Source organism: Epinephelus fuscoguttatus, linkage group LG3 (assembly GCF_011397635.1).
Source record: "Epinephelus fuscoguttatus linkage group LG3, E.fuscoguttatus.final_Chr_v1".
Lineage (NCBI taxonomy): Eukaryota > Metazoa > Chordata > Actinopteri > Perciformes > Serranidae > Epinephelus > Epinephelus fuscoguttatus.
This window is the reverse complement of record NC_064754.1, coordinates 41971559-41984042: the sequence shown is the minus strand read 5'-3', so window position 1 is coordinate 41984042 and position 12484 is coordinate 41971559. Positions and strand designations below refer to the sequence as shown.

Below are 12484 nucleotides of genomic sequence, written 5' to 3'. Positions count from 1 at the left end.
TTGCATTATGGATCCTTCGTTGGACAAACCAAGCAAATGAAAGATGACAACTTGGGCTCTGGGATTTTGTGATTTTTCACTATTTTCTGACATTTTATAGACAAAATAATCAATCAGTCAATCAGTCAAGAAAATAACTAGCAATAAATGATCAAGAAAATATTTGTTAATTGCTGGTCCATGGTTTCATGGTACAACCCTATGCGCATTGCTCTATCTGTGTATGTCCTGTCTAGGGTGGCAGCCGTATGAGATTTTTACGGTATGATAACTTGCTCAGAAAATATCACAGTTTCACAGAATCATAGAGTTAAAGAGTTTATGTTAATCAGTCAGAATGATCCTTAAAGAAATGAAAATGGAAGGGTTATTTTTGGGTGAACAAACATTTTATTACTATAATTGAAACTTGAAACCATTTTATTTATAGAATTATGTATAAAAAGTCTCCCCTTTGAAAATAACTAAACTAAAGGGATGATTCTCCATCCAGTTACATTTTATTTTCAATATTGTAGATAAGCAAATGTAAATGGTATGATAACCATCAACTTTTATATCACGGTATACCTTAGAACCGGTAAATCACTGCAACCCTAGTCCTGTCTTGTGTAAATAGAGTCAACATGAAACTTTTTCATAACAGAGGCCTCCTCTATGTCTAAAGGTCAGAAAGCTGGTACTTACTTAAACGGATAGATAAACCCAGCAATGTTACAGATTCCATGTCTGAAACTGGCTTTCCTAGAAAAGCTCAAGAGAAGATGGTTTTCACTCCAATCAACAGATTTAATTTCAGACACCAAGGAGACATATGGACTGCAGTGATGTAGGGAAATACAAAACAAATTTGTCAGCCCAAAGATTACATCTGGCTTTGGTGTCTAGCCTCTTGTGTCAACATTTTATCAAGGGCCAAAAGTGTTTCCAGCAAGACAACTGTTGCACAGTAAAAGCTATATTTGCAGGGTGAGGATTATTGCTGCTTGACCATAAAGATAAACAGCAAGAGATAACTTACACCCAAATATTTGGTTGACCATCGGGGATAAAGGAAGTTAATCACAATTCTTTATGACAAAACTGTTAATAAGACAGTCTTTACAATGTGAAAATCCCACCACAGTTGACAACTCTGAGTTTGTCAGTTTCCTAGAGTGTGGTTGCTGCTTATAGACAGATGTGATGAGAACCTAATCCTCTCTTAGTGCTTGAGCCATTTGTCTACAGCATGCTCTCTCTGCACCACAAGTCAAAAGGGAGGTCCCATCATAGTGTAAAAACCTCATGAAGAAGAGACACACACACAGTTACAATTTAAAAGAATGCGAAAATAATCAATTAACAGTACATGCACAAACATAACATTTTGCTTGCCAAGAGTGTTACCACAGTGCTGTACTTCCTGTGATCTGTGGGGAGAGGACAGACTCAAAATGACTGTCTTGTGTGGGTCAATCCCTGACAGACAGATGATATGTGAGGCACAAACAGATGAACAATATGAAGCCATTGGAACCCGTAACTACTCAGTTGCCCCATAAAGCTAATGCACAGGCTCTGAGGCTGCATTCAGACCAACAATAGCACTGCGTCAAAGATAGGCAGCCTCATTCATTTCAGTGAGACCAATGCATTGGTCCAATAGTCCCAGTCCTTTTGAATTTGTAACTTTGGTGACTTTGTAATAAGAGCAGCATATTTCTTGTAATTATCTTCCAATTGTCGAAATTTTGGATAAAATAAGTGCCTCCATGTTGACTTTCCACAGTAAAATGCTGACACATACATTTACTGGCTAATATTTTTGTGTCTCATAAACCTTTAACTCACAGACGTGTTATTCAAACCAGACTTATTGGTTAATATTTCATCACCTGTAGCAAAACACTTGCGTTTTTTTTTTTGTTGTTGTTGTTGTTTTCATTTTTTTGGTGAAATCTGGCCTACTTTCTTTGGTTTTTGACCATTCATGGTCCAGAGTGTTCTCACAGAAATGCTTGAAATGACCACGACCTGTTAACACTGCATTATGTGGTGGTGGCACACATGATGTTGAAATTACATGCTAGTGGCACGCTTAGGTTTAGGCACCAAAAGTACTTGATTAGGTTTAGAAGAGGATTGTGTTTTCAATTAAAGTAAATATGTTTGTTATGTATGGTGTGGCAGTTGGGTTTAGGCAACAAAATGTATTTGAACCTGGAAATTCATGTACACCCCACAACAAAGGACCCTAATTGTCATTCCATTTCAACACACTACCTGCCACGGCAGCATAGTGCAGTATTAAGAGGTTGTGTTCATGTCATGTATTTTTGTGAGACCAGGCTGTCCTAGTCTGAGGCCAACCAGACTCAAAACAGAGGACAGAGCCGGAAAATCCTGTTGGAAAAAAAAAGTTTTATAAGATTTATGTGCTGGGTAGTCCAGCAGATAGCTCATCATGATCAAAGAGCATGAGGAAAGATAATACATCCCAAATCCATACACAGAACAACAAATGCATCACATGAAACATTGCATTTACAGTGTATCACATTAAAAGGGCTGCACTCCAAAGCATCCTTAGATGCATTTGTGCTGTATGAATTTTTGTTCTTCATTTAGTGCATGCACAAAGTAAACAGCAGTTCTTATTTTCCTGGGGTTTATATTTCATATTTAAAGTCAATCATTGCGACTCAGATCAGTCGATGGAATGCATTCATGCTGCCTTCCAGTAACACTATTCAGTTTCCAGAATCCTGAAAACAGTTTGGAGTACCGTGTTTCACTCAAATCTCACACATTTGTTTATACTCCCGGTGCACATAACAGTTTATTGACCTACAGGCCCAAATACAGTGTGTGATAAGGCACATATGAACAAAATAAAACCCCAGGCCTTTAATTAAACAAAGTGACATAAGTTAAACTGTGAAATGAGCTCTTGATATATACTTTGCTCAAACACATCCCTTTCTGCTTCGTGCTCCACATTATCATGGATCTTAGTGGGTAAGACTTCAATATGTAGGATTCAATCCAATTTACAGTGTCTTCTCTTTTTCTTACCCACGCAGGTTCATGCATCATTTAAAACAATCTGAGTCTATGACTGATGCAAATTTAATTAGTAACACAGCCCAGGTTAGACTGACAAAGTTAAACATTGAGGGCCATTTTTGATTAATTTCTCTGTTACTGTAATCACAATTTAACCAGTCTAATACAAATTAATTTATCAGCTATAAGTTGATTGTCGCAGGGCAAGCAACAACTGCCTAACACATAGATAATGGGTCATTTGATGAGAACAAATCCTTATTTTCTGCTGATTGTATTCGCACTAGGCTCTGACTCACAGTACTTCAGTATACCAAGGTATTCATAGATCCCTCCAGTATGGATTTTAATATTATCAAAAATACAGAGGCTCATCTTTCTATTTATCGTCAGTGGCATCATGATGCTCCAGTGTGTGATTTTAGACAATATCTCGCAACCAAAAGAGGTGCGACATGTAACACAACAGCGTCGACCTCTCATGTGATGTATAACATACGCATCTGCAGTGCTTTATAAACAATCATTTACCATCCCTGTTATATGACAGCTGATCTCGCCTTTGGCTTGGAGGGTAAGAAGCTCCCAAATATCATTGTTTTCCCAACTTGCAGACATTTTCAACCGCTGTTCTTCTTCTTTGAGTTAGACGCCTACTGGTAGTAGCTGCTTTTTAAATATCCCAGGTGGGGTGCACACATAACGTGTTGTCAAAACATGCCACCCATCTTGCCCATGGTCTTCAGCTGGCTATCCTGTTTATATAGACAATGTTCTGTGCTGTTACTACCTCCGCTAGCAGCTTAAAGACAAGACCACTCTCTCCCCCATTCCATAATTGTAACTTACATACAGAACGACAAGGTGGCATAACGGCACGATATTCCCGCCACGACCATCATTTCCCACCAGAATTCAGTCTCTACTAGTGGAACAGGCAGCTGAGCTGACAAACATGGGGACTGGGCATAATGTTACAGGACTGCAAACAGTTGGCCATCAATGACAGCGAAAGGCTGCATTTTTAAAAAATATATCACTCTATGAATTGAGGATTTAATTACACCTAACCAGAGGTGGTGATAGGTGGAAAGGTGAACTAACTAAATGACTACCAAAACTAACCAGGGCGGTTTCAGTGAATTTTATTTTGTTTCTGTTGAGTCTGAATGAAGTGTTTTTTATCATGTCTTGAGGCAATAAAGCCAGTCTTACTTCTGTGAAAGAGAGAAACTTGAATTTAGAAGGTGTATGGTTGTATTTCTCTAATATTAATATTACCATTCTTGACGTTTTGTGAGTTTATATTGTTTATTTATTAGACTGAAAAGGCTGAAAGAGCTTGAAGAATGTAGAAAACTCACTATTTGCAGTGTGTCTGTGTATGGGTGGGAGGATCTATGTATACTCCCCAATACCACCCAAGCCTAATTCAGACCTGCTCAAAATGTGATATATGTTCAGAATGATTATTGTGCAGAATATGATTCTTGTGTCACTTGTTTTTAGTTTTTTATAAACAAAAATATATTGTTTCAGTTAAATGCATTTTAAGCCATTATAAATTTTAAGCAATTAAAATCAGTATCACAAATAAATCAAAGTAGACTAAGATTTTAATAAAAAAAAAAGTTATTTTATCACTCAAGTTTGCGGACTTCTACTATTTACATGGTATTTCCACTCCACTCCCTGTTTACGTGCCCATTTGCATGCCCATCAGTTTAAACTAATGCTGTTGCAATTGCAACACACTTGTTGTTCCTGAACCCTGTGACATGATTTCATCGCTGATAAAGTGCCCTAAAAACATAACAAAACCAAAGGAATAAAGGATAATTTGACATAAGCATTACTGAGGAAAACCAAGAAAGAAAGAAGGAATTCATCTATGTAAACACTAGAGGGTGCTGTTACATATATTGTTTTCCCCTTCATACACTGAATATCCCCAGACAATAACATATGTGGAATGATTTACAGCCACAGTATTCAAAACTACACATCAGAGCTACAGTCTGGTGATGGCATGAATTCAAATGTTCTCATTTTCATCTGAATGTGCCCTTTGCTTCCTCCATCAGCTGTATTGGATCCTGGCAGTATATCTTAAATAATAACTTCTGCTGTGTCAAAGGAGCACATACGTGAGGAAAACCACGACTGGGAGATGTTTACGTTAGCAGGTGAACAAACATATTTGTGCATTTTGAATTGCTGTTAATAATGTTATGAAGAAAGAAAGAAAGAAAGAAAGAAAGAAAGAAAGAAAGAAAGAAAAAAGAAAGTGCATCTTCAATCTGAATCTAGATGCATTGTTGTATTTCAAGATAAACAATAAATATAAAGTTGTATTAGACTCTGTCATACTTAAAATAAACTTGTTCCAACAAATGCTGTTATTAGCTACGACTGTCCCTTGCTCTGTCTATGGCCTCTGTTCATGTAAGGGGAGCTTTATGCCCTAAAAACTAGCCCAACCCACTCAACTCCTGCTGTCTCTCTCTCGGCTGTCTATTTTCACTCATCTCCTTCTTATTCACACCATATGTTTGTTTCTCACTTTGGCCCGTGGCTGAACACCTTGCTGCATCTTCTGATTCCTTCACTCACCTCTTTCTGTCTCTCCCTAACCTCTTTTGTCTCTCATTAGTCCTCTTCGCCCACACAGACTCCTCACGCCTCCATCTCATCTCCGAGTGCTTCTTGTGCTCCTGATTCGCGCGGTCCTCGCTCGATCCTTGTCTATCACTGTGGGCAGGGCTTTCAAGGTGGTGATGGCCGTCTTGGTCCAGTAGTCCACCTCTCTGAAGATCCGGTACACCCAAAGCTTCAGCTCAAACAGAGTGGTCGGACCGTCTAACTGCCAACAAGAAAGAGGGGAGATCACCAAGCTCTGCCTTAATTTCTCTCCAGCACTTTCACCATCATCCAAACACCTCTGTTGACATCGGCACCTACCTCTAATCCCTCTGAGCTGGGAGTCAGAACCGCCGTGCCATCAGCAGATTTGAGGAGTTCTCCAGTGGTTATCAAGAGAAGTGACAGAGTGTCCTTCACCATCTTCCTCTGGGTCTCATAATCCCCCTTCTTCCCACCACCCAGCTCCTCTTCCTCTTTGGCGATGGCTCGTTCCAGCAAGCTGCGGCACTGTAGCAGAGCAGAGTGCAGACGCCAGAGCTTGTCCCTAGTGTCCAGCTGGGAGGAGGGAGGAGGGACGGACACCAGGCGACCGTCGGTAACCGTAACATCTGCAGTGAAACTCTCCCTATTTCTCTTGAAAAGAGAGAAAACAAAGAGGGTGAAAATTAACAACAGAAGTGAGATTTGGGAAGACATTAACACGGAAAGGAAGAAAAGAAGGAGTTGGAAAGTGAAGTGCATAAGTGAAAGATTGAAGAATGCTTTCTCTCAAGTACTAACCATACTGACGTCATTTCTGGCAGAAATTTGGCACCATATTGAAGATAACTGTCTATGAGGCAACAGGGCTTTTCTCCTAATGCAGCAAGAATTTGTTCAGGCTCATTCAGATTGCTTCAAACAATAAATTATACCCAACACAGGAAAAGGTCTTCCTTAGAAGAGGAATTTGGGCTTGGCCTTATTCCAGTGAGGGTTTGTTGAGTCAATAAGTAAAAGGTTAAAGTGAGCACGTTAAAATAACACAGGAGCACCACAGAAGCATTGAGAAAAAGAAACACACACAAAACTATACTGTATATGCTGTAAAATAAAATGACTTTCTTGTAAAAGTAAAAATCAGAAAATCAAAATCATTAACACAAACTGTTTATTGATAATAAGGTAAATGTTCCACATTTGGAGAAATACAAATATTTACTTTCTTGCCAAGAGTTATAGACGATCATGTCATGACCAAAACCAGAGTGTATCGAGGCAGAGACAAGACTTGGACTTTGAGAGGTTGAGACCAAGTCCAGTCCAAGATGGGACCAGTACGAGTCCCACACTGCATGACACACTAATGATAGAATGTGGAACATGCAAACCATAGGAATTCCTCAAATTCATATGTAATTGATCTGCCACCTACCAAGCTGCAGACCACTGTTCGATATCAACAAACAAGAAAACCAGTTGTGATTTAGCGAGTCACTGCTGTTTTTCCAGCTGCTTTGAAGGCACTAACCATGGGTTTTTTTAGTGACCTGTCACTGTTTTCCACTAGGGATAATGCAACTAAAACAGCTGTTTTTTTTTTTAACCGAGACATTTCTGTGTTTCCAGGTATGATTGTGCCCCCAAGACTGGGTACTTTAAGCCAAAATATGATCTTTACCAAACCACTACCAAGTGTTTTTTGAGCCTGAACAAACCACACATTAACCACAGTACTGTTGAAAAGTAAAGTTTCACCGTATCTGCATCATAATATCACGTGCAAATGTAGCATATTCCGTGGTGATTTTTCTCTGGTGACTTAGTTTAGAGCTGTGCCCAACTCAGAATTATGTCAGACAAATCTGATTCCACTGTTTAATACAAATATTCAGCTATTTGTCCTTTTTTTCCAAATAGTGTTTTAGAGTTTGATCAGGGTTTAATGGGGCATTCAGGGTGACAGTGTAGTTAGACAGTGTATAGTTAACAAGCCAAGTCCCGAACTGTATGCTAATTAGAATAAGGATGGGTCGGAAACTTGAAACATTTTTTGTTGACCCTTGCTATCGAACAAAAGCCAGAGACTATTGTATTACGTAGCTGTGAGCTGTAAATTCACCTCTTATAAGTACAAGGCAGAAGATAATTTTCTTTTGGAGCCTGACAAGGAAAAGCTTCTTCCTCCAGGCAGCTGCCTCCACTTAGACTCTCCCTGGGTCTGGGTCCGCAGCTGTCTGTGTGAGAAGCACTCACTCTGCAGCGACAGGTGGCTGAGCGGGTCTGCCACGACTGATTCAAATATTTAACTTTCAGGGGGCAGCACTAGTTAAGGTGCTAGTAGACAGATGTCTTTGTATCTTAGGACAGAGCCAGGCTAGCTATTTCCCTCTGTTTCCAGTCTTTGTGCTAACCTAAGCTAACCAGGTGCTGACACAAGCTTTATATTTAGGCTACGGTCTGAACATGAGAGTGGTATCAATCTTCACATCTAACCTTCGAAGAGAGGTGAACAGGCCTATTTATCAAAATAGCAAACCATTCCTTTAACATTAATAAAAAAAATCCAAACTATACCGCTATCATCTCTACCCTTGCAAATCAACATATAAAAAGATAGCACCTTTGTACTCTCAGAGCCACATTATGATCTGGCATTATGTTCTGTCTGATTATGCCGACATGCTATTTTGCAGGCGTGATTGTTGCTGGCATCGGCTTTGGTACTTGAGCAAGTTGTGAATCCCTAAGGCCTCCTTGTGACTTTATATTGAGGCGTTAATGTTGAACCCTGCATGCAAGTTAGTACCAGAGTGACAGAGTGGCCTAATGTGACCTGTGGCCTAAGCTCTGAGAGTCTGAGGGAAGTTAATGTTTATTGCTCCGACTGCAGAGGAAATGCGATTCAGCCAGTTATAGACACCCCGGGAGGAGATACTGTAGCCAGAGACAATACTCTTGTGGATCTTTGTGAATTATGATACCATGGTAGACTCTGAAAATGATTTAAGAGAAATCGAACAAATGTTGCAAATGAGTGTTTTCTCACCCAATGAATAGGCAAGGGACAGCCTGCCTGGAAAAAATAATACTGCGCCTGAAAAATATTCAGTCTGCTGTGGATTCATGTGAAATCTATGTGCCAACAATTCAACTAAATCCTGTTTCAGAGACAATTGCTCCCAGGCAAGGAGAGAAAACAGAGGAGACACAAACGTACATAAATTTCTGTGTGACAGGCCAAGACATATCTAATCACTTCATGGTGTGTTCAGTGGACTGCTGGAGCACAAGGGGTACAGCGATATTTCCAGGAACTATGCCCACAAAGTCAGTGATACAAATCGAAGGAAACTGAAGGAGACGTAAAAGACAGAGGGAAGAAGGGTCAAATCCTGGGAATGGAGTGGATGAAGTTATATGCCAGGCCGCTCCCTTGCTCCTAGCGAGAAACATGAAAGGAAGGATGAGGCAGCAGACTGGCAGGAAACCAAGAAGTTTTAATAACCGGTAGCTCTCACACCTATAGGCAAAGAGACGCTGGAGTGTGGAAAGGAGATGAAGGCTTCATGCCCAGGCATCAATGAGCTTGTGCCAGAAAAACGCCCACCTCTGTCATTCCAACTGAGTGCACCCCCTCCACTCCACATTCCTACCCCCCGCTGTCCTAGACATAATTTCTTTCTTTTTCATACACATACACACACACACACACACACACACACACACACACGCACACACGCACGGGCCTACACACACTACCTCCCTCTTATCTTGCTTTTGCACGCATCCCTTTCATCGTTCTTTGTCCATGTACTTCTTCTTCAAACACACAGTCACATGCATGCACACACAAAGTTACAGGCAGAGGACACCCATGACACACACACTCACACACACTGAAAATCTATTAATTTTCCATTTAACCTTGGCCTACTTCTCACTCTCCCTTACACACACACACACACACACACACACACACACTGTGATCTGCTGGCAGGTTGTAGCCAGTGGAAACATTCAGCTCCTTTACTTACATAAAGTTCCAGTAAGATGGAGCACTCATAGCGGAGCTGCTCAGCTATAGCAGTAGCCCGGGCCACGGCGGTCCTGCTCAGATCCGAGCCGGTCATCCCTCTAGTCCGCCTGGCTGCCATTGGACCTCCAGCTGCTTCTACCGGGAACACTGAGTAAACGCGCACTTGTAGCAGGAGAGCGACAGGCCCCCTAATATACGCCCGTGTGCGCCTGCCTCATCCCGATAACACCGGATTGCCGGTCATGGTTCACTTCACTGCCCTTCCGTTCACCGGTCAGTGCAGCCTTAATTAGAGCCAGAGCCGCTTCGCTTCTCTTAGGTTTCGGTAAAACGAGTTCCCCAGTTTGTCTGCTCACTGTTCGGTACTTATGTTACTGAGTTGGTGGCCAACTCTCCGCCCTTTCCCCCGGGAACCTGATGCCAGGCAGGAGGAATTTAACGGGACGAGCGGGGGCGGAGGGCCGCGGAGGGGAGGAAGGAGGAGCTCATCAACTTATTCATGAGGAGGTTATCTGATTTACTGGTAGTGACAAAAGCAAAGATGGTCTAAATTTAAGAAGGATGTTGTCTGGACTGTTTCAGTGTGTCCTCTTGGCAGACAAAGATCAAAGCAACAGCGCAAGTCTTTTACAGCTAGTAACAGTACCGGAAATATCAGAATATAGGCCCACTCAAGTACTGGGCTGTCACAATTCTGAGGTATTTACACTGTACTTGAGTAGGACTTTATTTCTTATTGATAAGAGTTTACAAAATATAATTGTTATAGAAAGATTTACCAGAAGTATATGAAGTTATTAAAATGAACTTTATTTAGAGTAACTAGGACTACTCGCCTGCTGCTTATGCCTGAATGTTGCATCAAGGCAAGTTTATTTGTGTAGCACATTTCAGCAACAAGGCAATTCAAGGTGATCTACATAAAAGATCAAAGCATCAAGAGAAGTTGCAAAAAAACAACAACACATCATTAAAGGACATTTAAAACAATCCATTAAAGAACTAGACAGTAGAAAATAAAAAGTGAAAACATACTAAGACAAGTATACAATACAAGAAGGAAAGTTACAGGTATAAGGTAGGGATGCAAGATATTGGATTTTTTGCTGATATCTGATAACCGATAACTGATAGTGATATTGATATAACCACTTTTTCCCCACATAGGTTTAGTGATCTTCAGGTCTCTTCTGTAGTGGAATTAACATCCTATTATGCATGCATACTCTTATCGTGATGGCCCACCAGCAGGTGGAGACATGAAATAGAATGCTTTTTAATGTATGTTATAATCATCCATTGTGCAAAATGAGAAAAAACATGTTGGCCGATTGTAATAATTCATTATAAAGCCACTATCGCTGGACACTGATGACATGCTGATATTAATCGGACACCCCTAGTATAAAGTCAGGTATTAAATACAAGAATACACTGCACTGTGTATATACACTGCTTCTCCATGTTAAGTCGTGACTCTATAGGGACACAAAGCAAACCTGTCCCAGATGACCTGAGAGGTCTGAATGGTTCAAAGTGTAGCAGGAGGTCAGAAACGTGCTTGGGCCCTAAACCATGTTGTGCTTTATGAACCAATAGGAGTATTTTAAAGTTGATACCCTGACAGACAGGAAGCCTGTGTAAAATCCTCAGAGCTGGAAAGATGTGATTCACTCTCTTGGTGTCAGTGAGGACTCGATCAGCAGCGTTCTGAATCAGCTGCAGCAGTCTGACTGAGTTTTTAGGGAGATTTGTGAAGACACTGTTAGAGTAGTCAAGTCTACTGACGATAAATGCATGGATGTTTTTCCAAATCCTGCTGAGACATTAGTCCTTTCATCCTTGAAATGTACTTCAGGTGTCAGTAGACTGACTTTGTAATTGTCTTGATGTAGCTGTTGAAATTCAGGTCTGTGTCCATGACTACACCAAGAATAATATTATAACCATTGATGGGAGAAGTATTTACATCTTTTACTCAAGTAAAAGTGGCAACACTGTGTTGTAAAAGTTCTGTTACAGGTAGTACAACATTAATTCCATACTTAAGTAAAAGTGCAAAGGTATATACTCGAAGTACAGAAAGAAAAGGCACTTATTATTATTGAATTATAATTAATGATACATGAATATGTTCGTCACTTTAAATGTTGCCGCTGGTAACGGTGGTGCTCTTTTTTTGTATGCTGCTGGGTACTGTCATTTAATAATAATACATTATAATTCATTAGTTTATTGAAGCATTAATCATCTGAATCTGCAAAGTAATTAATAATTAAGATTATCAAATAGATTTAGAGAGGTAAAAGTACAATATTTGCCTTTAAAATAGAAGTATAAAGTAGTGTATATGGAAATACTCAAAGTACAAATACCTCAAAATTGTTTTCAAAGACAGTACTTGAGTAAAGGTGGTTACACTCCACTACTTATTATAACACTGACAGGGGCCGGTCTAAATGACTGCATTTGATACTGTAAGTTAGATTTTTAATGCAGGACTTTTACGTGTAATGGGCCTTTTTATAGTGTGGTGCTATAAAACCATACTGTACCATACTATCATAAAAGAAACTGCAAGTACCAATAAAGGACTATTAAGTTGATTTAACCTATGTCAAACACATCAAAATAAATCTCACATTAATATCAGACCAATACAGCAAAGATTTGAGGCCTGTAATGTTAAAAAACTTCACAATAGGGACCCACTCATCTACTGTTACTTGTCATAGCAGAAAAACAACAGGTGCAACCAGGGACATTGCTGATGTG

The 12484-nt window shown here is 40.1% G+C and overlaps 1 protein-coding gene across 1 annotated transcript; it reads right to left on the bottom strand.

Annotated features, from left to right (window-relative positions):
- Positions 1-1855: 1855 nt before the first annotated feature.
- Positions 1856-10168, bottom strand: LOC125886417 (uncharacterized). The gene is made up of 3 exons (XM_049572618.1): positions 9708-10168; positions 6010-6324; positions 1856-5911 (listed from the first exon to the last, which is right to left on the bottom strand). The coding sequence occupies exons 1-3, from the start codon at positions 9825-9827 to the stop codon at positions 5738-5740; spliced, it is 609 nt and encodes a 202-aa protein (XP_049428575.1). The 5' UTR covers positions 9828-10168; the 3' UTR covers positions 1856-5737.
- Between the last annotated feature and the right edge of the window lie 2316 nt (positions 10169-12484).

Coding starts and splice junctions, on each gene's coding strand:
- LOC125886417 (XM_049572618.1), bottom strand. CDS start 9,827: ATGGCAGCCAGGCGGACTAGAGGGATGACCGGCTCGGATCTGAGCAGG. Junction 6,325..9,707: donor CCATCTTACTGGAACTTTAT/GTAAGTAAAGGA, acceptor TCTCTTTTCAAG/AGAAATAGGGAGAGTTTCAC. Junction 5,912..6,009: donor CCAGCTCAGAGGGATTAGAG/GTAGGTGCCGAT, acceptor TCTTGTTGGCAG/TTAGACGGTCCGACCACTCT.